This window comes from Telmatherina bonti (assembly GCF_933228915.1).
Source record: "Telmatherina bonti genome assembly, chromosome: 8".
NCBI lineage: Eukaryota > Metazoa > Chordata > Actinopteri > Atheriniformes > Telmatherinidae > Telmatherina > Telmatherina bonti.
The window spans coordinates 14090662-14116575 of record NC_136626.1 but is presented as its reverse complement, the minus strand read 5'-3'; the positions used below and the strand labels follow the sequence as shown (position 1 = coordinate 14116575).

General features: G+C 36.4%; 1 protein-coding gene across 1 annotated transcript in view; it reads right to left on the bottom strand.

The window, feature by feature from the left end:
* The window catches only part of pde4ba (phosphodiesterase 4B, cAMP-specific a), a 67636-nt gene extending 44960 nt beyond the window's left edge, over positions 1-22676 (bottom strand). The window contains exons 1-5 of the mRNA XM_079244865.1: positions 22391-22676; positions 6938-7132; positions 4983-5019; positions 3791-3861; positions 1508-1560 (exon numbers count right to left, since the gene is read on the bottom strand). Of these exons, the coding sequence (XP_079100991.1) occupies positions 1508-1560; positions 3791-3861; positions 4983-5019; positions 6938-7132; positions 22391-22491 (457 nt within the window). The 5' untranslated portion in view covers positions 22492-22676. The remainder of the gene's footprint in view (positions 1-1507; positions 1561-3790; positions 3862-4982; positions 5020-6937; positions 7133-22390) is intronic.
* Positions 22677-25914: the final 3238 nt, after the last annotated feature.

The following is a 25914-nucleotide window of genomic DNA, read 5'->3' as shown; positions in this document are numbered from 1 at the left end:
ACTTCAGTACAAGCTATTTGTGTAACAAAATAAACAATAATATTAATAATAACCAACCAGGAATTTTATTTTACAGCAAAAATGCACTGAGTGAAGTAATATGAAGTGCTCAGAAACTCAGTAAAGGTAAAAAACAAAAGTTACATTTTAAATAAATGGTTTTAAATAGTTTTTCATTTAATATTTTACATTGTAATTTGTATAATTTCATAAATACTCCCCAGTTGAACAAGCAGGATATGCACTCATGTTTTTTGTTTGTTTATATGTTTGTTTAAAAGGTTACTTTACTGTCTGAGAAAGGTCAGGTCTGTCTTCCTCAGACTGCAGACAGAAAAAAGAAAAAGAAAATACTCCATGTGCTCATCTCTTGGCCACTCCTGTTCTGGGATGGCTGCTTTTTTAAGAGCTTTGTCTTTATCACTGGATTTTTCCCTGTGTGCTAATAAGCTCTTAATATCATTTTAAGGCTGTTTAATAGAAAAAGATTCATGTCAACAAGGCCTTTCTTCTACTCTGACAGTCAAAGAATAGATTTAAAACTTTACTGATTGTTTACAAATCCTAGAACAGTTTAAGCCACATAACATCTGTCATATGTTCAAATAACAGAAATCTAGCAGAGCTTCTTGATCCCAAGACTTGGACCAACTGATCCAGACCAGAGTCTGGACTGAACATAGAGCAGCAACAAGTGGAACAAACTGCCGATGGAGATTCAACTTTCACCATTTTCATGCAGAAACTTTTAAATCCAGGTTTAAACCGTTTCTTTTCTCATGAGCTTCTGTACAAAGTCTGCACGGCAACCTTTAACTGATCTTGCTTTTAAGCAATTTATTACACGCTTTAATTCATGGTTATTTTTCCTACAGTTGCTGCCTTTTGCTTCTACTGAATGCTTTCTTTGCAGCATCTAATGCTTTTAGTGTTTTAATAAATTTGCTTTGCCTTGGCTTTGCAGTCAGACTGGACACTAAAGCAACTTTCTGTTCCACCTTCAGGTACAAAGTATTATACAAGCTAGCTGGCAAGTTGGAATGCTGAATTAAGTTTTGCATCCAAAGTTTTATACTAAGTCACTGTTTTTCTTTTCTTTTCTTTTCATGTGTGTGTGTTCATATATATATATATATATATATATATATATATATATATATAAGCAGTTTGAGCTGCTTTAATCGAGGTTGCTGTGTGTGAGTGTGTGTGTGTGCACGGCTGTTTGCCTGAACTGCCAGTTTAATTGTGTTTGAACGAGGTTAATGAGTTTGATGACAAAGTAGTTTGGACTACAACATAGGAGCTGTAGACAGATGGTGAAAAAAAAAGTGAACGCCGTCACGTAGGCAAAAAAAGGACAAGACAAAGGAAGAGGTGAGGAAGGGAAAGAGTGATGAGAACAAGGAAAATTAGAAGTAGAAAAATGTTCAAGCCAGATTTAAACCTGATAAGTAACAGCTTTACACAAGCCAGACACATAACAGGACATTCCTGGGAGCATTTTTACCTGGGAGACAAACTCTGGTGATTGGAGGCTGTGTTGTTGCTGCAGGAGACCTCCTGGATCAACAAGAGAGTAAAAAAAAAACATGTTAATAAAATCACCTCACTTAAACTCACTCATTGCAACGACTTGAACAAAGTTTTGTTTAAAAAATATAACTAAATAGTAATGGAAAACCTCCTGATTAAATGTTAGCTCTGTTTTTCATTAATATTCAGGGGGACACAGATGTGCTGTAACTATAAATTCCTGAAACTGCTAAAACAGGTGTGAACTTCAGGGACGCTGGTGTTCAGTAAAATTTACATTGAGCCCAGCTTGATGATTCCCTGCCCACATTCCCACTTTCATCAAAGCTGGATGCGTTTCTGAGAAATGCTCAGGGATTGTTTGGCATCAGTGCTGTGCTGCAGGAGGAGAGGAAAATGCTGAGCAGTGGAGGAAGAGTAATCACAGAAGTCCAAGTTAGAAAACCTGGTTTTACAGGTGAAGCTCAGTTTCACTTTTGAGTCCAAAATGACACCATTCCTCTGGTCTAGACAAGTTATGGCCAGAGAATGTGGTCAAACATACAAGTTAAGCTTAAAAACTGTTGCAATTTGGCAACAAAAAAGTATCCTTTTATAACAAACTATATGCGTTTTAAAGACGGAAGCAACCTTCCTCTGATCAGTGTGTCTCAGGAGTCTAATGCTTGCAGCTTCACCTGGACATCACAATATGTGATGTGAAGGTGATAAAGTGATACATGATCAAAATATATGATATATAGATGATATATTTAGGAAAGTAATCATAATTACTCTCAACCAACCAATGAGAGAAGAAGTGGGCAAATGTGTTCACTTACAAATAAATATTAAAAACAATTGAATGAGAAACATCTGTTTAGACTAAAGATTTTTAATTGGATATTTTAATTAACTAACTATCTCTGTCCTTTTACTATCATTTTAACAGTTAAATCTGAGCTTTTTGTTTGCTTTAGAGCAGCACTAACTTTTTGTTTGAACACAGTTTTCAGCTGTTTTTTCACCCATTAACATTTTACTTTGCATTAATAATAACAACCAGTTCTCGTTGACCTGTGCTTATTTGTTTAAACGCAAATTAATAAAAATCTAATTACCAATTAAAATGCAATCTGATAGCAATCAATCCTGCATCAAACTAAAACACATTAAGCACCGTCCTTAGATGAAAAAAGAGACCCTGCATCTCTTTTGTTTTTATATACAAGAACCTGCTGACAGCAAAATCACTGAGATCCAAACAAACAGACTAAGTGTATATTAACAAATCAGTGCACATCTTCTCATAGATCTGTATGTCTCCGTCCCCACTCTGCACCATGTGGGGGTGTCAGAGTTGAATGTAGGTCATACTGGCTTTATGCAGTTAATACACCAAATTGTGTCTACAATCTGTGATAAAGCAGACAGCTCTCTGCACCTTCAGAAACTGAATCACAACGACAAACTCTCGTTGCAGAACACAGAAAGGTGGCCTACATTCACATTTCCAGAAAATCTGGCTCTGCAGTCACAAATCCTCTGGGAATAACGACGCTGGAGGTGACTGCTGCTGCAGCTCCACAGAACTGTGTTGCCATCATTATCATTCATGTAAATTCAGTTTTTTTTAAAACTATTTTCATTTTGCATTGTTGTGAGCAAACCGCATGTGATGCAATGCAGAATAAATAGACACTGCTGAGCTGTTCCAGGTCCTTACAGAACATTGAAAATGTTTGATGTATATCAGGAACACATGCTGGAGAAAACTGTATTTTGTCCCACTTTTACGTCAGTTTTCGTGAACTGGTTTGTCAGCTTCTGCTTGGAAAATGTTAAAACCTTTGCAGGTAATTTCATTATTTCATGATGAAGCTGGCGACGAACAGGTGTGTTTGTTGGACTAGTTTAGAGGCTCAGCAGTGGAGCTGGAAGCAGCTGTGACATCACACACACACACACACACACACACACACACACACACACACACACACACACACACACATCCTGCACCAGCACCTTTACAGCTCAATACTTCCACCTTGTGGTAAAACAAGAGTTGTACATCAAGTTCACATCCATTTGCATCCTCCGCAGTTCCCACAGCCATGTGGGAAGAAAGACTTTTCCAAATCGTTTTTGAAAAAAAAAGAATAAAAATGTGACCCAAAGAGAACATAAAGACACTAAATTTCAGGAACTCTTACGGTGCCTTGATTCTACACTTATTATTTCTCAAAAGGAGGGCAGAGCTTGATGCAGTGAAACTTACTTGTTGGAGGCACACTGGACGTTGGTCAAGACAGTGAAGTTATTCCTTACACTGCGAAGGCTTGCCAAAACCTTACGGGGCAGAGGGAAGAGGGAATCAGGACTATTCTCATGCACTGTTTAAATAAGAGTTAATTATATGAAATTTCTTGGAGTAATTATAGACTGTAAATTGACATGGAAAGCTCATGAACAAAATGTACAAAAGAAAGTATCAAAAATCATTGCAGTCCTTTACAAATTGCAATATATCATAAATAAAAATGCTTTGCATTTATTGTATTGCTGTCTTGTCACACCATACTTGACATATGCTCCTGGAATTTGGGGAAATACATACAAAACTAGAACTAAGCCAATTTTTATGTAACAAAAAAAGGCTATTAGACTGATAAATATTGCACCTTATAATACACCTAGTAATCAATTGTTTATTCAATCCAAAGTTCTGAAGTTTTATGACTTGGTTGATTTGTATACTGCTAAATTTATGGATCTAGTAAAACATAATCAAATTCCAAAATTGTTCCAGGTAAAGTTTACAGAGAGGAAAACAAAATATAACTTAAGGGGAACATTTATGTTTGAGAGGCCAATAGTTAGGACGACGATTATGGAACACTGTTTATCTAATAAAGGGGTTATTTTGTGGAACAGCTGTTGTGATGATCTAAAACAGCTACTTCCATATTACAGTTTGAAAACATTTTCAAGATGTGGTGGAACAATATTTAAAAGGTTAATCATTTTCTTACCTCTTATTAAGTGGAATGCTTTGATCATGATGAAAATTGTGTTGAAAAATGTTTTTTTTTTTATTTTGTTTTTTTTAATTATTTTCTTTTTATATCAAATTACATATAGTAAACGAATCTCCAACGCCTTTGAGAAGGGTAGGTATAATAAGCATTGGCTTCTGCCTACACCTGGTCAAATGAGAATGATGAAATTTAAATATATTTTATGTTGTTTAAATTTTGTTTGTGATGTAAATTTCACCAAACAACAATAAATACAATAAATAGCCGTTTTTACACTTTTTGCTGGAGGGAATAGTTATATAAAATGCTCATTTCATATCTAGTGGGAACATTTGTACATTTAGTTTCCATCACAGTTTCTAACTCAGTTTTTATTGTACTACTAAATATGGCTACATAAAGGACAATTTTGTGTAACGATAAAATACTTACCTGAGCAAAAGGAGTTACGATCAGGTCATCACCATGTCTGGAAACACAAAAGAAAAGAATCTGGTGAAAATCATAAAACCTTAAGCACAACATGCAGCACATATGAGGGTTTCCTGTTATTTTCTTGGTTCAGAATGTGGGAGAGTAACGATCTGTATGACTCTGAAGTCCCTCAGTCCTACTGTGTAGTATTCATGACTAAATGTAGTCAAACATTTGGTGAAAAAATATGGTTTCTTAAAGATTTTCAACTATTTTTATATCTTGCAAAGAAGAAGAATCCTGAAACATGACACAGATTGAGTTTTATGTTTTACTGCAAGTTAGATTTTTTTTTTTCTTTTCTTTTCAGAATTTCAAATAATTTTTAATCCACCAAGTACCAGAGGGTTGATGGATTTATTTTTTGTTTTTTTCTGTGCCATTAATGCTCAATAATCTGTTTAGTCAGTGTTGGTCACTGTAACTAAAAAGCACCCTGTCATCTTCGTCAGTATGACTGACTGAAGGAGTGGTCTGTGGAGAGAGGGCCGTTTTAGAGGATGGCCATAGGTCAAAAACAGGAGTGGTTGTAATCCGAGCGACCCTTTGTGTCCAAGTTATATATAAAACAAAAAAAGAAAGAAAAACTTCTTTCTGAGTTTTACATTAATGTCATATATTATGGCATCATAACACAGGGAGTGTGAAGATGCAAGTCCATGTTTTAGTTGTTTTACTGCTACAACACAGAACAAAAAGTGGTTCTTTCCCACACCTTCTCGTCAGTACAAGTCTCCTGATCTCTTCACCCATAAATGTGAGTCAGGTTTGCTGCAGTGAAGAAACATCTAAAACCTGCAGGAAAGTCACTCCAGAGAGATGAACTTAAAGATTTCTAATTTAGGTTGTAAAGCCCGTGAAAAACTTCAAACACCTTAAACCCACTTCTGTTTGAGTTCCATGAGAACGTCCACTAGAGGGCAGTGCAGTAGTTCAGTGAGATCCTGGGATGCACTTGTATTTATGGGGATGAATTTAATAAGGGTTAAAAGTACAAATTTATTATTGTCTTGCATTGCTTAACTTATAGTTACTTTATGAGGGCAGTCTATTATGATATTACTGTCTGAAACATTTTAACTAAACATCTCGCTAAAGGGAACAAAAAAAAAAAAAAAACATACAAGCTTTTATCGAGATTAATAGTAAATAATAATCCAAAAACACAAGCTAAAGATTTGTTTTTAGAAGAGTTTTTAGATAAAGCCTAATGATGGAATTGATGGAATGATTTAATACTTTCTTTGCACCATCGGTAATGTTTTTGATGCTTTAGGTAAAGCACCTGGAATTGAAGGGGTGTGACAGACTTGACAGGAATGTTTGGTAGCCAATGGGAGGCAGCAAACAGGTACAGATGGTTTTAATCACGGACTTGGTTTTGTTTTTTTGTTTTTTTTTTAAATTAAAGTAAAAAGACTATTAAAGTATCTGGAGATTAATTGGTTTGATTAAGTAAATGTGTATTTTACAAAAAAAAAAAAAAAAAAGCCCTTTAAAGCACTTTTAAGTGGTTCCTTGATTTGTAGCATTATGTAGCATTTAGGAGAATATGTAGAACTCAATGTTAAAGCTACAATAGCGGCTGCTGGATGCAGCTAACAACAAAGTTTACTTCGTGGTTCTAGTTCTACTGTGACACCAAAGCTGGCTGCAAGCTCTCCGAATGATATTTTTATATCTGGGGACCCCCAAACCAACCACATCACTGCATTAGTAAGTAGTATCTATAGGCACATGAAATAAAGTGATTTTCTTTCTTTTAGGTAAAAAGTTCTTTAAAAAAAAAAAAAAAAAAGCCATATTCAGGCTTTAGTTTTGTGTTAAAAATCACAAAAATATAATATTATCTGGGTTATTTTTCAAATGTCTCTGTGCTTAAAATTGAACTATTTGAATTTGTGTTTACTTACAGTTCAGAGGCAATGGAGGAGTTTCGTGACATGGACTTGGGGGAAAGCTCATAATCACTGTCAGAGCGATAAAGGAAGGACTCTCTACGCTGGTTATGTCCTGGGAAGTTGGTGTGGAGGACCAAACCAGAGCCGGGGGAGGCCTGTGGGTCCAGAGGGCTGCAGCTGGCAGATGGTCCATTCTCCACATCAAAGCTGCAAACACATGAGCACAATTTTTTTGATAAAGATATTTACATCTTATTGCTCTTACCATAAATTGAGAAAAAAAAATAGTGGTGTGGGTGGAATGGCTTTTAATTAACGAAAATACTGAATTGAGCATTCATTAGGAAGAATTAAGTCTTAAAGAGCTCAGCTCTGCAGTCCACAGATATAATATACAAGGGGCAAACTCTATAGCAAGTGTCCACAGCCTTTCAGTAATTTCAGGTTATTGCCTTTTGTCATCATTATGTAGGACAACAACACAGGGAATTTGGAACCAAGGAGGAACAGAGGAGAAAAGGACAACTTATTTCACGTGATGAGATAAGAGTTTGACTACAGTCACACATTCCAACATAATATGTTCCCTAACGTAGACACACACGTTCACATTAAAAGGAAAAACATGACACGAGTGGCTGAGAAACGGCAGAAAAGAGACAGAGAACAGGAAAAGTCATCAGAAGGATGGCTTTCTTAGGAAAAATTGGTATCTTTCCACATAAATGCTAAACAGTGTGTGATTTTTATATTTCCACTGTACTTTGATTTCATAAGTCAGTTTCTCCATTTACTTTGTTCAGCCCTCGTTGCAGCTTTTGCACACAAACATACCAGCAGAAGTTTGCTGATTGCACTTTAAACAACATGAAAGCATGAAAGAGTTACTGAAAAAAGAATTTACTTGTAAAGTTCCATCAAAAGGCAAAGAAATCAAAAACAAAATCAGTCAGAAGAGCAGGTGATCACCTCTGCTGCATGACCAGACCGAAACCTCAACACAGTCTGGTTTACTGTAAGATATTCATGTTCCTTAATGAGGAGTGTGGACAAAAACATTTAAAAAAAAAAAAAAAAAAAAAAAAGCATGCTAACATGTAGGCTGGAGCTGTTTAACTATTTAAAGTAACATTTTAAATATCTTCAGTTTTGGCCAGGGATATTTTCAGTATTAGAAATTAAATTAAATGTAGTTAAAAAAAAAAAAATAGGAAAAACAAAACACAGATTCAGGCTTTTTAGATGAGAACTGCTTCATGTGCATGTCAGATATTATAGCAAACACTGTCTTTGAGCTCCTGTACATGCAACAAGAGTAGAAAGGAAAACAGGATGTAAATGAGACAAAACATAAAATCGGACAAATTCAATCTTAAACACTAAGATCCGCATCAGTGCCAAAGCAAGCAAATTAAAGTATTGGAGTTTTAGGATGCTTTTCCAAAGCACAGACACTGGTTCCTGTTGGACATCCAGAGTTCAGTTAAAAAGAAAATCTCTCTCCGATGTAAGAGGAGGGAAATTATGCTTTCAGATGCTCAAATAGTGTCTGTCTTTCAAAAGCTAAAGCTGCTGTTTCCAAAAAGCCCAAAGTGTTGGTCAGGTGGACTGCACAGTAAAAAATAAACATAATTAACTTAATTCTTGTAAAAGTTATTGCAGATAAGTTCAATTCAAACTACTTACATTCATTGACAGATGAGCATTTTTTCCAGTACAGGAAGACTTCTGGAAGCTCAGCTGCACAACAGATTAGACTGGAAATGCAAAACAAAGGCTGTCCACAGACAGGACTTCTATGTCTTAAAGAGGACTTTAGTGTCCTGTAGGAGGTCCTTCACTGTCTGCACCAACATGTTTCATATCCACTGTAAGTTTGTGTATTTGCGAAGAGGCAGCAGCAGGGTGTGTTTAATGAGAGGCATCTTCAGGTTTGCTGCAACACAGAATAGTAATGAGGTCAGTCCTGCCAGCAGCCTTTGTCCTCTGGAGCAGCAATCCACTCCTTTTAGTTGACTGAGTTCCATTAAAAAAAAAACTACAACAATGGAATTTCTTTTTCTGGATTAATAATGTATTTTTAAATTAATTTTATTTTCACTACGCCTGATGCAATAATGGTACATTTTAAAAAGTACCAATAATAATAGTCAACAGTTAAATAAAGATAAACTCTTTGTGAATCTTAACCAGGAATACAAACGCATGCCTCCCATCCTCTGTGTGACAGCTCTGCCCTCAGGTCAACCCACTGCTTTGTGTCGACGTCACATGACCAGTTGTGGTAACAGCCCTGTCAAACCTACTTAAAAAGATTTCCCAATGTCCACTCTTTCTTTATTTATCAACAAACATTGAAGGCTTTCCATGAATTTTGATGCCTTGGATCATGTGCACAAAGAAAATTCAAAGGCATAAATGTTCATGAAGGCCAGGAAATGCCTTCAAGGCCCATCTGTCTGAACAAGTATTCAGATAAATCAGGAAGAATCAGTCATTCCTGTATGCCATCCCTGTTCCCAAAGATTTTCTTTTTTTTATCCATCTAATAAAATGAGATTTACAAGAAACAGTAACTTTAAAGTGAAATACTCTAAGTCCATTTATCACAACAGTGTAAACCTGAACTGGTTTAACTGTAACTGGTCTCACATTGCTCTCATGTGCTGCTATTACTAAATGCTGGATATAGAAATAACCTCACCATTGCCCATCAAACCTTTTACCCATTTCTTTATAAGGGGACATGTCACCTACAGTTCTTAAAATGTTTTTTTTTGTTTCTTTTAGAAGTGTTTTCTCTTTTTTCGGTTGTCTCTCTGTACCTTTTCTAACCTCTCTGCTCCAGTCCAGCAGTACAAACTCTGTAAAATGAACAAATATGCAAAATAAATAGAAAAATAAAATAAAAATTAAGAATATCAAAGGGATCATTATATTTATAAAGCTCCCCTTGGCAAAGTAAATTTGCTCAGCAGAACACGGCATCCAGATCATCATTCTGCTTGCTTAAAGCTGGGGTAGGTGATGTTGGGGAACTAGCAAGATGTGAAAGTTGCACCCTGTCTTGGCTCCTCCCCCTTTGATTTTGCTTCTTGCAAGATCCAAGGCTTTTTTCTTACCTACAACAAGGAGGTTATGTTTTTACCGGTGTTTATCTGTTTTTGTTCAACATAACTCAAAACATAATGGACAGATTTTATTAAAATTTTCAGGAGTTCTTGGAAATGTGAAAAAGAAGAACTGATTTTAATTTTGGTGATGATCCAGATCACAGTTTGGAAACAAGAATTTTTTTAAAGGCCAAGGCAGAGGTTTTGCGCTCTTCGAGTGTTTTTCTAGTTCGCTACTTTTTCCACCAACAATTTTCTCTTTCTTTCTCAGCTGGTTAGTGGAAAGAGGCAAATAAACCGAGCCGGGTCGGGAAAGCCTTCCTGCAATTTCTCAGCCATGTTTGCCTTCCGAGTTTCTTCTTCACTACTTTGTATTTTCCTAACATGCTATTTATACACAGGGTGTGGCTATCAGGTATGTGTTGCAGGAGGAGGAGGAGGGGAGCGAGAAAAAGAAGCTTAAGAAATATAAGAAATGAACAACTTCAATTCAACCCAAATGTTTTGATTGGTCAGAGTTTTTACAGATTTACAGCAAACTGAGGAGTCTGACTATATTTCTTATTGCTCATGATTACAAAATGTACAGACTACTATCAGGACGAGGAACCACTTCACCCAGAGTAAAAACAAATGTCTCTGAGCAAGATTACCAACCTCAGCTTTAAATGCTGGACAAGACATTATTTAAAAAAAAGAAAAAAGAAAAAAGGGGGTTTATTTTTCATTGACTGACTGAATAATACAATCATAATTACAAAAAAGATGTGTTATATTTTGGACAAGAAGAATAAAATAAATTAAGTAATAAAATTATTAAAAACAAAACAAACAATTCATAAAACAATGAAATAAATTAAACTTCACAAATACAACCCCAGAACAAGATTTGTTGATAATTTATTCACATATTGATAACAAAAAATAAATAAAAATGGTGATGAATAAAGTATTCTTGATATGAGGGGAAGGTCTACTTTTAAGGACTGCCTGATATTCTTTTTTTTGTTTTCGTTTTTTAGAACAAATTGTATTATGACTCTTCTGTGAGACGAAGATGCCAATTTTTGGTCTTGTTGATCCCCAGGTGGCGCTGACGTCAACCCACCCGCCTTACTGATGAGACCCTGGGGGAAAGCTAAATATACACCCCGAAAGATCATTTAATACCTCTGGGAACTCAAACGTCCACTTGTTTTCTTGGCTTTAAAGCTTCTCCTTCCACGGCTCTATTAGCAGAATGATGACAGAGATGTGTTTGAAAGCTCAGAAATGTCAAGACTAAAGCAGAGATGATTAACTATAATTATGTACAAATCAATAGCAGGTTTACTCAAACTCTTCATAAATGTTATTTTAAGTAATTACCAAAGGCCAAAAAACTATAAGCAACAATAATCTACTCAACACAACAGACGGGACATCCAAGACTTAAGTCCTAAAAAAACAACAAAAAAAAGTTAGATTGGATACAAATAAATGTTTGGGGGAGTCCTGGCGGTGCAAAGGATTACAGCATTTGTCGGGGAAAGCGCTTTCCAACCATTCACCCATGCCACCCCTTTTAAGTTGATATAGACGCCAGTCACCAGCTGCTCTTGGATCTTGCACATTATTATAAACATTTTTTGTGTTAGACTACCAAAGTTAAAATCTCTCTTAACTTGAAGCAAGTAGGAAAGATAAGAATGATGATAAAGAAAGCTACGCTTGTGAACTTCCCTGATAGAGGAGAAATGACAAGCCAAACAAACATGGTCTTATGGAATCTGACCATGTGTGAACAGGGATTACAGGATCAAAGCGACAGTGGGACTCATGACAAAAAATTGTGATAGGATTTCTTTCCATATGGTCTTATCTGTAACTTTTCAGTCAAGTAATAAAAACACCTTAACAGAAATTCCCTGATATGGCTTGTTTTCTAACCAATTACAATCATTTGGCTGCAAAGCAAGAAAGTTGTGTTTATGCTGTCATGTTCCTTTAAAACAATCAGGAAGTGCTCCTTCTGACCGCAAAATTATTTGCTAAAAACATGACAAATCATTTTCCCATGACCCAGCTGAATCTGAGCGACGAGTACGGCGACTGAGTAAAGACGCCATAACTGGATGGCAGTGACAGAAATAGATGTTCCCTCTGTTTATTTGTTCATGTCTTTTGGCTTTTACCATGAGATTAATCCACAGATGCAAATCTTCTTCAGTTTTAAACTATGACAACAGTAGCAATATCCACACCACAGAGTTTTTTCCCATTAAAAGCAGCTTCCTTTGTAGCCAGTTTCAGTTGCGAACAATCTGATCAGAACGATCAGATCAGATTAGATCAGAACGATCAATGTTGAGTAAAGTGCAGATAGTTCTTACACTTTATTCCTGCTCATGCATGCTTGTTTGTTTCTTTTACTGTGTGAACTGACCAGCTGTATGCATAATAAAAACATAAGAAATTATATTGATTGTATCAATCATAATTTGATCAATTATACCTTTTTTTTTTTTTTTTTTTTAGAAAGTTTAGAAACTAAAAAAAACTCAGAAAAACATTTTATTACTGAGCAAACTGGAGAAATGTTAACATTTTTAATTGGGCTTTTTCTAGGCTGTCCAAATTAGCTGCAATATTTTATTATTAACAATGTTTAATCCATAACATTTGATTTTATAAATATTGAAAGCGCAGGTAAATAGTTTCTTTTTAAAGTCCATAGTTAATATATAGTTAATAAAGTAGTAACGAATGATTAGCAATGACATGACTTGCCAAAAGCTCTAAAACACATATTAACTTGGTTTGACCAATTGTTTAATAAAAGAGTATCAATATTTATTAAATTAATGAATCTCTTTTGGGGCTGCACGGTGGCACAGTGGTTAGCACTGTGGCCTCACAGCAAGAAGGTCGCTGGTTCGATCCTTGGCTGGTTTGGTCAGTGGCCTTTCTGTGTGGAGTTTGCATGTTCTCCCCGTGTATGCGTGGGTTCTCTCCGGGTACTCCGGCTTCCTCCCACCATCCAAAGACATGCATGATAGGTTAATTGGTCACTCTAAATTGTCCCTAGGAGTGAGTGTGAGCGTGAGTGTGGTTGTTCGTCTCTCTGTGTGTGGCCCTGCGATGGACTGGCGAGCTGTCCAGGGTGTACCCTGCCTGTCGCCCAAAGCCGGCTGGGATAGGCTCCAGCTTCCCCGCGACCCTGAATTGGAATAAGCGGTTCGGAAAATGAATGAATCTCTTTTGTTATGGTTTAGAAGGAGCCTATCTTGTCAAATAGATATCAGTATAATTCAGACTGAATGGTTAGGGATGAACTGCTGTCACAGTCTTAACAGTGACAATATTTGTGAAAATATTTGCTTTATTTCCAAGGAAATGACTCCACTTCCCAGCTTTGAGACAATCGTGTTGTACTCAGTATCCTGTTTGATTTTATCTGAGTGTGTATCGGAATCGACACACTTTGGGAAAAACAGTACTTCTAGAATTTTTAGACGATTGACATAAAGTGTAACATGATATACAACAGTACTTAAGATTGAAATACAACAAAATTCAACACTGTTGCCTTTGAGGGTTTGATGATATACAAACACATGTCATGTTAAGAAGACATGCACTACATAGAAGACTTAACATGCAATTTATGTCTGCAGCACAAAATTGTAAGAAAGAGTAATCAGATTACTGTAATAATCTGATCTGACACATCTTTTTGTATATCTGAAATTTGATATTCTAAAGATTGTTGTTAATTTCACAACACGGTTTGCTGAACATGTTTACAGGCTAATGTAACTGATGATGGATGCAAAACATCTGAATCTGGTATTATATTGGCAAGAGAAGATTACTTTGGGATTATTTTGATACCTTTTAACAGCTGTGAACATAATCCACCAAAAGAAAAATATATATATATATATATATTTTAGGTAGTTTGGCAGAAATTCTAAATCCCAGGCTGGAAAACTCCTGTCTATAAATAAAGGTATTACAACTGACTTTGTGAGACGAGCTCATTTTAGGTGGAAGCGATAAAGGCAACCAAGTTGCTTTTATTTGCTGAGACCTTGCAGTCACACAAGAGCTGCTGTCACCAGAAAAGGAAACTTTGGGGGAAAAATGGTCTCCAAGTTGTTTGAATAAATACTGGAATAATTAAATATGAACAGAATCACATTGATTATTTTTCAGCCTTTAAACGTAGCTGTATTGAGACAACATCCAAAGAAAGCTGGAAATATTCCAGAACATTTGCTGCGACTGAGAAACCGACTAAGTGTCGTCGTCTTGCTCATGGCACGTGATACTAACACCACAACACATGAAGATTTTGTGTAACTTGACACAACTGTCACTAGACGGTGAATTCAAAAGATCCATTTCTTTATTTAAAACTATTTATGTTGAAACATTTTTCTAACATTATTACTAATTATACTGTAAACAATGTATTTATGCAACAGCAGATATACAATGGCAAAATCTTGTGTAGATTATTTGGGCCAGATAAAGCTGAAAGAGTCTGGTGGGAATCTGAGCTGAAAGAAGATGCCCATTTAAAAAATAAGAGTACATACTTTCCACCAGGATATGAAAGAGTCAGTGGAAGAAACAAAGAGCTTATGAAGCAGCTTTATGGCTCCTGAAAGTGGCTCCTCCTCATCCTATTTCTCTTTAAGCTCTGGAGGTGCTGCAACGACTCTTTCCACCGCTGAACACTGATCTAATTAGTAAAATTCATTTCACAAGACAAATAAAAATAACGTTGAGAAACATGTTTGCCAGACTCAGTGCCCATTATTTTCTCGTAACAGTCATCAAATTTTAGCAGTTATAGAAGGAAAACAATAACCTGGCCAGCCAGACTCTCTCGCTGTACCAGCGTAGAGTCCGGGGACTCTCTCGCATCAATGGATTTCTAGGGCGGGACAAACAAGCATGGAGTAAACCAATCAGAAAAATGGCGGATGTGACGCAGCAGCCTACAATGTCTGGAAGTGTTCAGTAGAGCGAAAGCAGAAGAAAATAAACATGGCGTGCAGTACAGAAGACATAAAGAAGACCTGAGTCGCTCTGTATTGAATATATAGAGCGCTCCAGTCTGGCACAACAGGCTAATGTTCCTAGTCATTTAAACGTCATGTACGGCAACCAGTAATGTCGCTACGTCAAAGCGACATCTTGAATGTTTTGAAGAATACGTGTTAACGCAAGGCAAGAGGCAAGAGTCTCTTCCGATCAACCAATCAGAGACCGATGTGAATCTCCACGAAGGGGAGGGACTCCAGACTGAGTCGCTCTGTATTGAATATATAGAGCGCTCCAGTCTGGTGTGCCAGGCTAGGAAAACGAATTGAAACGGTTGTGATGCTTTCAACATTTTATTATTTGCCTAAAATCCAGTCAATATGTGAGCCTGTTCAGAAGAAGAGCATCCCATTGAAACTGGAATGAGTTAATAAGACGAGGGTGACCAGGTCATAAAGATGTTGGCCATTTAATTTTCCAGTTTTAATTTTCCAGTTTGGATCAAATTCTTTCTGGTTTGTGACCATTCAAGACTCAATTTAGTTCAATAAATGCCACTAACAAGCGTGAGCTCCTTCTGTCTGGTCAGGTTTTGACAACCAGCCTGTAAATTCATGTGGTGTTTTAGCTTGTTATGAGCAAATTATTTGTTTTTAAGTTTAGGTGGTGTGGCTGCACAGTTTTTCTTTTAATAACCAAAAATTATGGTGGGTTGCAGATTACTTCCTAAGAAAACAGCAAAACCACTTCTGTCAGCAGGAACTGTTTTTTATTGACATACTGTGCTCGAGAACAAACTGATCCTCAACAGAGAAGCATAACTTAGATGTGTTCATGAGGCACATGTAACAGTCATGCTCCACCATGTTGACCACTTGGTCTTTTACTTTGTCCTTAAAACAGATTTCATGTTGCTTCTGAAAATCATGTTAGAAACTATTACTGGTACACGTGAGTATGGAAAAGGTCACAGGTTTAACAGGTAGACAAAACAAGTCATAACTGTAGTTTAATATTTGGCAATCTTCACAAATTTAAAGGTGATCTGTATAAAGGAATGATTATACACCAGTGTCGCTGTTTAAACTCATATTTCCAAAATAAGATGAAGTCATAAAAGTGTTCAGTTCTAATTTAGTTCCTGCACATGGATAAGTAAAACTCCTGGTTCTAGTTGTACAGTAGTCCTTTAAGTACTGATACATAAGAAACACCTCTCCTATTAAACACATGTTTTTTCCCCTCATAACAGAAGAAAAAAAGCCATCTCAAATGGAGAGGAAAAGTGACCACAGCTCAGACTTGGCCACAAGAATTTTTTATGCTTTGTAGAAAAAAAAGGACACTTTAAGTGTCCCAGACAGGGAAAAAGAAAAAAGCTTTCTTACCCTCTGGATTAATCTCTTCCTTCCTGTATGGTGAGAGGAAACCAGTGACCCTTTGTCTGCTGGGCTGAGCAAACAGAGGTGCCATGGAAACATCTCCTGTTTTTTCCTTCTCTTACCCAACTTAACTTCAAACCAGGTATAAATTTGTTCTGCTCTGCTTTCAGATGACTACAATGAGTAACGTTAAGCAGTGCTGGGTCGAAAACATCTGTAATGTTGCACAAAGAAATATGACAACCACGACTTGCCATTATTGCAAATAATTTGGCTCTGAAGAAGAAACAGACACAGAGAGAAGATCCTCAAAGCATCTTTTTTGTCCAACCAGCTGGCTGTATGAAATGTGCCAGAGCTCTGAAATACTGTAAAAGAACTGATGAGCCGAGTGACTAATTCCATCAGACTGAACCAAAATAGAAGCTGCAATAGAAGCTCCTTTATTTAATCTGCAACAAAAATGTCTAAAAATGGGTAATTACCTGAGGCACTTTAAAACTGCACAAACGCTTCCCAATGCATGAGCTAATATGATCCCATAATGTCAGAAGGGTTCAGTTCACATCATGATCGAGACACGAACGTGTTAGTCATTGATTGTAAAAACTGATTTTAACATGACAACTAAAATCTTATTCCTGTTTTTATTTTAATGTTGAGGATGCAGCTACATAATGCCTCATAGTCCATGCTGCTCTCACAAATGGTTCGTACAATTTTTTTTATGAAAAATACGTGGCAAGGACAAGTGAGTGGTGGCACTGCGTTGTGTCTGCATGACTTTGTCTTTTGTTCCCAAACAGCAAAAAAGGCAAAAAAAAAAAAAAAATGCAAGAATAAGGTAATAAATAAAGTCTTAACAATATTGAACTGTGTTTCTTTTACTTTCAGATAATTTTGGATGACTTGTCTTATTTACATGACTAAAAAGAATTTTCTGGTAGTATCAATTCACCTCTGAAACTGATAATAAGAAGTAACAGTACTTTATTTATTATGTAAGTTTACAGAAATAAAATGATAAAGGGAGGTGCAGCATCTCTTGTGGTTACTCTGTTATTATCAGCTTTTTTCTTTTCTTCTTCTTCTCATTTCTCTGCTCCAACATACCTGATTCAGATAAAATGGATCCAACAGCATGTGTGCATTCTGTACAATGATTCATTCATTCAGTCGGGTGTGTTGTAGCCTGGGGGACAGGAGGGTTGGAATTTGTGATCTCTGATATACTTGCAAATTATCATCTGGGTTTGTATGACTTTGGCTTTTAATATTTCTGCAGGGCAAACAGATTACCATTAACAGTAGGGTTTTAGGTGCAGTAACATTTTCTTTTCCGAACAGCTTGTTGACATTCTGATAAGACATCTGAACTATGACCTAAACTACAGACGGCTTTTTGTAAAATTTCAGAGGCTAAAATGACGGAAACTTGCTTCTTTAATAGTGTGACGTATGCTAAGACTATTTACTGTAATGTGGAACAGAAGCTGTTTAACAAATACACGAGTATGGAAAGACACATGATTTACTCTCTGAAATGTAGTGGATTAGATGTATAAAGTTACCTAAGGTTTAATTATTTAAAAGAAAGAGGCTAGTGGATATACTGAGTATATACTGTGTACTTATATTGACTTTGCATTTTCTTCCTAAAATTCACCCACTTCATTTATGCCAACATTCACCGTTTGTCTTTTACACAGAAATTAAACATCCAAGCTCTTGTCTTCTGCAGCCAAAAAAAGGAGAAGACTCAGGAGTTCAAGTAGAGACAGGATTTATTAATAGAAACGAGGCCACTAACGCAATCATGGTCTGTGCCGAGTCATTATACATGCACATTTAGGTACAAAGTCATCCAGCAGATGCTCTCATTCAACATGATTTACAGTCTAAATACACAATCCTCATGTCACATAAGGAAACACTAAACAGTCCTGAGGTGAGATGAAAGAGGTGATGATGATGAAGGCATGGGGGCTGCAGCTGTGTGAGTGTTTGTGTAAGTGAGACAAGTGGGGTACCGTACTACATCAACGAGTGACGGTGGTTGGCATATAATGATGCTGCTGCATCAGGTTTCCAAATGAGAAATTAAGAGTCCATGGATAAAAACTGATGGCAGAGGCTGAGTGAAAAATGGGGGTAGGGGGGCTAAGTAGTTGCTTTAATAAGAAAAACATCCCTGAGCTGGTAAATTACAGAGCTGCATCTGTGCTCAGGCGGTCTCAGTCCCTGACCCCTAATTCTTGCACACACAAACGTCAACGCTGTGTGGTGGAAGTTAAAGTTAGAACTGTGCAAGAAAGTTTCTGAACACATTTTTTTTTTTTTTATCCTAGATACAATCTGAAGTTGTCTGTACTTATTTTGAGTATTTTCATTTAGTACGATCAAATATCTACATTCTTCTCATGTAAAAATGGATTGATGGATGGCAGGAAGATGGCAGGAAGAAAATTTAAAATGAATTTAACATTTCACAGTATTTCCTACATATTTAGCTGCTGCAAAGCATAAACTTAGTCCACAGTGACTAGATTCAGTAAAACACTCTTCACTGATGATGCAGCAGCATGAGATGAACACTTCTGGTGATAAAGTAATTTCACTGTGTTTGCATTTGGCTTCTAGTATATCTATAATCCAGTGGTTTCTATAGAGAGTGCAAGGTTTGGACATAAAGCTCAGGGGTCAGAACTGGCCTACTGCAGACGCCCAATATGGTCTTCAGGATGAATTTGTGAAATGTGAAAATGACAAAAACATTAACTGCATTTTTGTGTGTGTATTATTTCCAAAAGTAACTGCAATTACTAATTTATCCATATGAAGACTGCATTTTCTGCATTCAAAAAAATCAAACCCTTCAAAGCAGGAGCATAATCTTTCTTATCTATTCAGCCAGTTCAGTTGGTCAAAATTACTACACAGATGTAGAAATGTACAGGTATGTACATATATAATAAAAAAAAGAAAAACTAACTCTTGAAAAGTTACTCATTTTGATGTGAAAGTCTTTTTCCCAGTTTCTGACACCTGGGATTAAATATATTGTGATTTCAGATCAATTTAGATCTGTAAATTTTAATTTACATGTAAATAAGTAAATATATAAAACAAATAAAATATATATAAAAAATAAAAATTAGGTTTATACAAAATATTTTTACATATGAAGTTTAAAACAAAATACAAAAAGTTCTACATATTTATAATTGAATATTTCATCATTAAAAATTTAATATGAGCTACAAAATGTATTTCATACACATATTGCTAAAAGAAATTTGGGTTGTTTATGTTTCCTGAAAATGTAACCATTTTGACATTGTACTTGTACTTTGCACTCAAGCAAGGGGAAAAAAAATGTTTGTTTTCATTATTGGTTATTATGCTGTTCACTAATCGGCACACTTTGATTGCTGAAATGCTTTTGACATTCCTGTTTTAAAGCTTGAGTCTAATCCCCACGGTCCCAAATATAATGATCATCATCATTACCAACCCCAAAGTCACCGTTGTTTCAATTGTTGTGATTATCTCATTATTTGATCAGGTTTTTTCGGCCTTACCTACTTGCCATTATTTTAATTGTTGCAATCACCATCATCACCATCATCAAGCCCACTTCACAGCAGCACCTCTTTTCAGCTTTCACCAGTCACTCAAAAATTCTGAAGCCCAAACCACATAACCAAAGCAGACTTAGGGCTACTTACTTCACTGCATTTTTCTGTGTATGCATCTCCATGACAACGTATTATACTGCAAGTAAAGTGCACAGTAAACAAAATACTCCTGAACCACAAAACGCTACAATGCAGCACTGTACTCCACCCATGGGCAAGCAAGCACAAAACACAGCTATTCAAAGTCTTGTCTGGAAAGAAAACTGGGTCACTAAACTGAAAAGAAGTCTGTCTTTATATTCTGACAGCTATTCAGCATGTAACGAAATGCAAGATGAAGCTAAAGCGCATCCTGAGGCTTACGCGTGTTCCCTTCAGTTAAATATACTGTTGATTGTAAGCTTTTTTTTTTTTTTATGGATACAGACCACATTTTCAGGCAAATGAAGCCAATTCACCCAACAGCTGATATATTAAATATACTGAAAGTATTTAAAACCTGTTATAAACATGTTATGGGAATAATGTTTTAATTGTCCAATGTAGTCAACGTAGTCAATTGGCTTTTTAAAAAAACAAACAAAAAAAAAAAAACAGTGACATGAATTAAATTTAGGCATTTACAACTCAGAAAATAATTACTTCATAGTGATGCTAGCTTGAGATTTAACATATAAAAAGGGACCCTGCAGCAACCAAATCTTTTGTTTTGATCAAAGGACCCCTAATCTTTGTTATTATGCCACAGGAACACGGGTCACTGACCAGATATTTAGCTGAGCCCACTTCTCTGGAAGATTATCTGTACTGGCTGGATCTGCGAGAAATAGTCACACTATGTAGGCTAATGCATGCACACAGGCAGCGGCATGTGTGTAAATATGTTATAAACAAACAAAACCACATACAAGCTCACGCACACCGACATGTAAAAAAAAAAACAAAAAAAACTGTCATGGAGTAATTATTCCCCAAAGCTAACGTGACTTTTATCTACCTGTCTAATGATTCAGACATGTAGCAGAGTACTGTGTACCACCTGTTTACTTCTCCTTTCAATACATTACAGTACTTTCCACAGGAAACTGTCATTCACAGAGGTGAATGTTAGACATCTCCTGACATCCATGAATGTATATTCTAGTTCTCCTATTTTGCTTAAAAAGCTTAAAGAAACTAAAGTTTTTTCTGCATCCACACAGAAACCGTAACGTCCACAACTTGCTCAGTACATTTTAGACTCTTGGAATTAAAGGTAAATTTCAGATTTTCCAACTTTATCAAGAAGTTATTCCAAAACACCAGCTTGTGTCCTCAGCTGCGCCACAAAACCAACAGTTCTCTTGGGAAGCGACTCGGCCTATTTTTTTTTTTTTTTCTTCTTTTAAACACTACGTGTGTTTTTTCATTACACTTTAAGACCCTATGAGAGGAATTAGCTCTTCTTGCCCTTCTTCATGATGTACTTTGGGATGACATTTATTGAATTTTACTTTAATCCATGCAGAGCCGATTCACAACAGCAGCTATCACAAACCTCTTTGCTAAGAAAAGCAAACAAGTTCAACTATGTACAGTCTATTCCCTTACTTCATTTTTATAAGATGTTTAGGTTTGAAAATGTTTAACTCACCAGTATTTCACAAAAAAAAAAGCTTTAACGAATCTTTTACTGTTCAAGTACAGAACAATATATCCCATATACTGACCCTATGATGTTCTACAGAAAAAAACTGGACAGTGATGTTGGCTAGTGGACAATAAATCCTGCATGACAACAATGTCAAACATACAACAGTTGCTAAAGGCTGAGGTTTTCGCAGATCCTTCAATGTCATGATGCATTTTGCTTTTTGTAGTTATATCTTTCAGGTCATGTGGTGCAGCACAGACCAGGCTATATATATAGCCTAAACAGCAGCTAAAAAAGTAGTAATGATAACAAACAAATCAACCCCAACACTTATTTGCATTGCAGACGAACTGAAAAACAGCAGACAACCTGTTCAACAGTTGCACCCCTAAACCAGTCGAACCTAGTGGGATTTTCTCCCCCAAACATGTGACGGCACATCTAATCACATACCAGGTGATCGGCAAAGACACACAGCAACAGGAGGCAAGACAACAAACCATGAACAATAAAGATTTCTTTAAATAAAGCATTTTGAAAGTGTGTTTTAGTTAATGATTTAGACAGAGTCAAAGTTGAGCGAGACTGAATGAATAAATACTTCAACAAAAGCAACGTGTGAAACAGCATGAAATATGTGTGTGTATTTGTACGTGTGTCCTAACCTGTGCGTATGGCCATGATTGCTGGCATGGAGTCTCCTGATGACCTCTTCACTGAAGTCAAAATAAACCCTTCCTCTGGCACAGGGTGAACGCCGGTACATTTCCCCGACACACACACTCAGTCATGCACACACTACCCGGCACACACCATCACTTGTGTGACCGCAAATACATCTTTCTAAAAGTGTTACTTTCAAAACCGAAGCATCGTGCACACGCTACTTACAGAATTGTCACACAATGTTTTAAATAGCACCATAACCAGCACAGGAGCACACACTTATTCCTAAACTCATATACACATAATCTCACAAACTGCTACTACTGTCCTCTTATGGAGACAGCAAAACATGACTAATTCAAGCTGAATAAGCTACAAAAGCTCTGGGAAAGAAAAGAAAGTTACTCAGCAGATTATCCATCAGGCACCCAAATAAATGCAGCAAGGTATCCGGACTCTTTCTCCACACACTCATGTTACACACGGTAGCAATATCAGCAGCGATTCACACGTCACATCACGGAACTCTTTCAGCCCTTGTTCACACTCTCACACACTCCACTCTCTCACTGCTCTCTCTTTGCGGACTGTTTGTAGTCTCACAGACTATACTTCCTCTCCATGCTGTGTGAGTGTATGTGTGTGTGTGTAGGGCTCTGTTCCCTTCAGGGCAGCCCAACAGAGTTAGAAGGAAGATTTTAAATTCTGGAGTGGAGTTTGTGGAGCGGAGTCGCGGCTCATCAATCAGTGACAGGCTTGTTGGCTTTAATTAACCTTCTATGGAAAACACAGAGGCGTACAACATTCACAAACACACACAGATACTTAAAAGACACACCCTACATAGTTAAAATGGCTAAGAAAAAAAATGGGGAAAAAAAAGGAAATTTCGGCTTTACATTAAAATCCATTCAAGGATTTAACAGTGACTCCTGAGCTGTGTCTTTAAAGTGACACAAAGATCATACTATAAGACCAGGTTTCTTACCTTTAAACATAACTATAAGATTTAGTGTAATGTAAATGCAAAAGTCTAGTGAACCCAAGCAGACCATGAATTGATGTGTGCATGATCACCGTTTAACTGTAGACCCCCATTAACAAACATTAAACAGTATTTGTAGATGATGAAGGTAAAAATAATTTTAAAATGTGTATCAATTTAACATCATGTTAAACAACATTTAACATTTGAAATATTGATACGGGGAGATTTGATTCAACATCCAGGTCTACCTTAAATGTCGGTATGTGTCAGTGTGAGAGAGAGATGGCATCTGGCATCATCTCAGGGGGCCACAGTGCCCGCTGACACAGTAAAGTATGTTGGCACCAAATCCCTCTTTTTGTGATAACTGATGACACATCTTGGATACCGACAACGTCAGCTATAGATTGGAATAAATAGAAGAAAGCAGTCAGCGGTTTGTCATTTTGACATGAAAAAAATTAAATCAAATGAAATTAAATCAAATGAAATCTTTCTTTTTGCCTATATTTTGGTTATATGATACTGCTTGATTGATCTGCCACTATAGTGCTGCTTGCAGTACGATGGCAGATGAAGTTTAATAATTCCTGGAAATGAACACAGAGGAACAGACATTATGTGGTACAGGACATTCATAATGAAACATGAATGATCCAAGACTGAATCAAGGAAATGCAAATGGTACACACTTAATAAAAGTATTTTTCCACTATGTGTACAGACAGATACGTACTAGAGATATGTAATATAGTCTTTAATTATGGTTTCTTAAAGTCAAATAAGCTCATTTACTACAGGAATAATAAAGACATTTTAAAGTAACATAAAAAGAGAAGAGGTTACATTTTAATACAGTATTTAGAAACAAAAAGGAATTTAAAAAAAAAGGGGGGGTAACTGATTAGATTTAGGAGATTATAAAATTATCATTTTTAACATTAAATAGTTTTATTTCTAATGTCATGTGGTTTCTTATTGAGAATGTAATATTTTGAAGGTATGTACTAATCTTTTTTTTGGTAACAAAAGCAAACAATTTAAACAAAATTTTATGTAATTTGCAAAACTTCATTTTAGATGTCACTTCTTCTTTTGGTCAACACGAAACTCTACTGGAAACCACCACCATGGTAAGACAAGCAAGCGCCATTATTTATTTGAACATGACTCAGAAATATGACAAATGAGGCAGGCACTTAGAAACCACATAAGGGGAGGAGTAAAGAGCACAAAACCTGAATCACTACTGCATTCCCACACTGCAACTCACCCCACTGCTTCTTACCAAACATAAAGGTGAGAGAGTGGGAAGATGTGGCTCTCCAAGAGGGAAAATTCAACAAATCTCACAGTTTCTATAAAACATATCCAACTCTCAGTCTCAGGTCTTCATGGGGTAAATTAGCTTAAAGTGGCTCTATTATGCAAATTTTAGTCTAATTTATTATAATATGCAAGTCCAGAAGGACAAGAAATAATCAAGCATTTTTCACAAACCCCTTCATTCATTTTGTATTGATCCTTTCAGATCAGCCTCTGGCAGAAACAAGCAGACAGAGAAAACTCCGCCCTATTCCTGCGTCTGATTGGTCAACTGCTAGGAGTGGTTGTCAAGAGCGTGCACATCAGCTGTTTTCCTTGTAGAGATACGGACAGAACTGGTAAGCAAACCGGAGTAGCTACTCATTAATGTCAACACAAACAAACAGTCATACATGTTTCAGTCCAAATTAGACCCTGAAAACAAGAGTGAACAACTTAGCAACAAGAAATGGATAAGGTAATGTCGCTATTTGTCAACCGCTAAGGTGAGAGTGGCTTTCATCCCGTGAACGTGCACAACCCAGAGAAGATGACCAATCACTGAGTCCATCCGATGGGACATCACAAATTTCGAAGTAGAAAAAAACTTTCTAAAACTAATCCATGGAAACCGATTGTAGAGATTGCTGGAAAACTCAAACGTGGGTTTCGCTGATAAAAACGACGCCACTCATATGTCTGATGAGTATTCAACACTATAACACTGCAGAAAGCTCAAAACATAGAGCTCCTCTAAGGCCTTTCATCATTTTGGAGATCTCTCACAAACTAATCACTAAAACTCGAAATCTTTGCCTTGTTTGTGAAGCAATGTTTAACAGCTTTACAAAGCTTTCGTAATCACCAAGTCATTGTCACTGCTTGTCAACAGACACACTACTCACAAAAACATTAAGAATTTTTTACTTTTTGGTGAAATATATAAAAAATGGAAATATTTTATGCTACACATTACATCATGAATGTAGGACATTTAAGTAGAATCATTTAATGATGATTGCTTCATTTCAGACAATTTAAGGAGATAAAAGGCAGTGTGTGTTTACCACAACAGAAAAATGTCAGTGTCTTAATATGTGATTAATGACTACATGTGAACAGGGTGATGAAAAGAACCGTCTGGTTGCAAGCTGTCATCTAATCAGAACATTTAGAGGTTGATTCATGGCTCAGACATTTTCTTTTTTCTTTTTTTTTTCTTCTTGATGG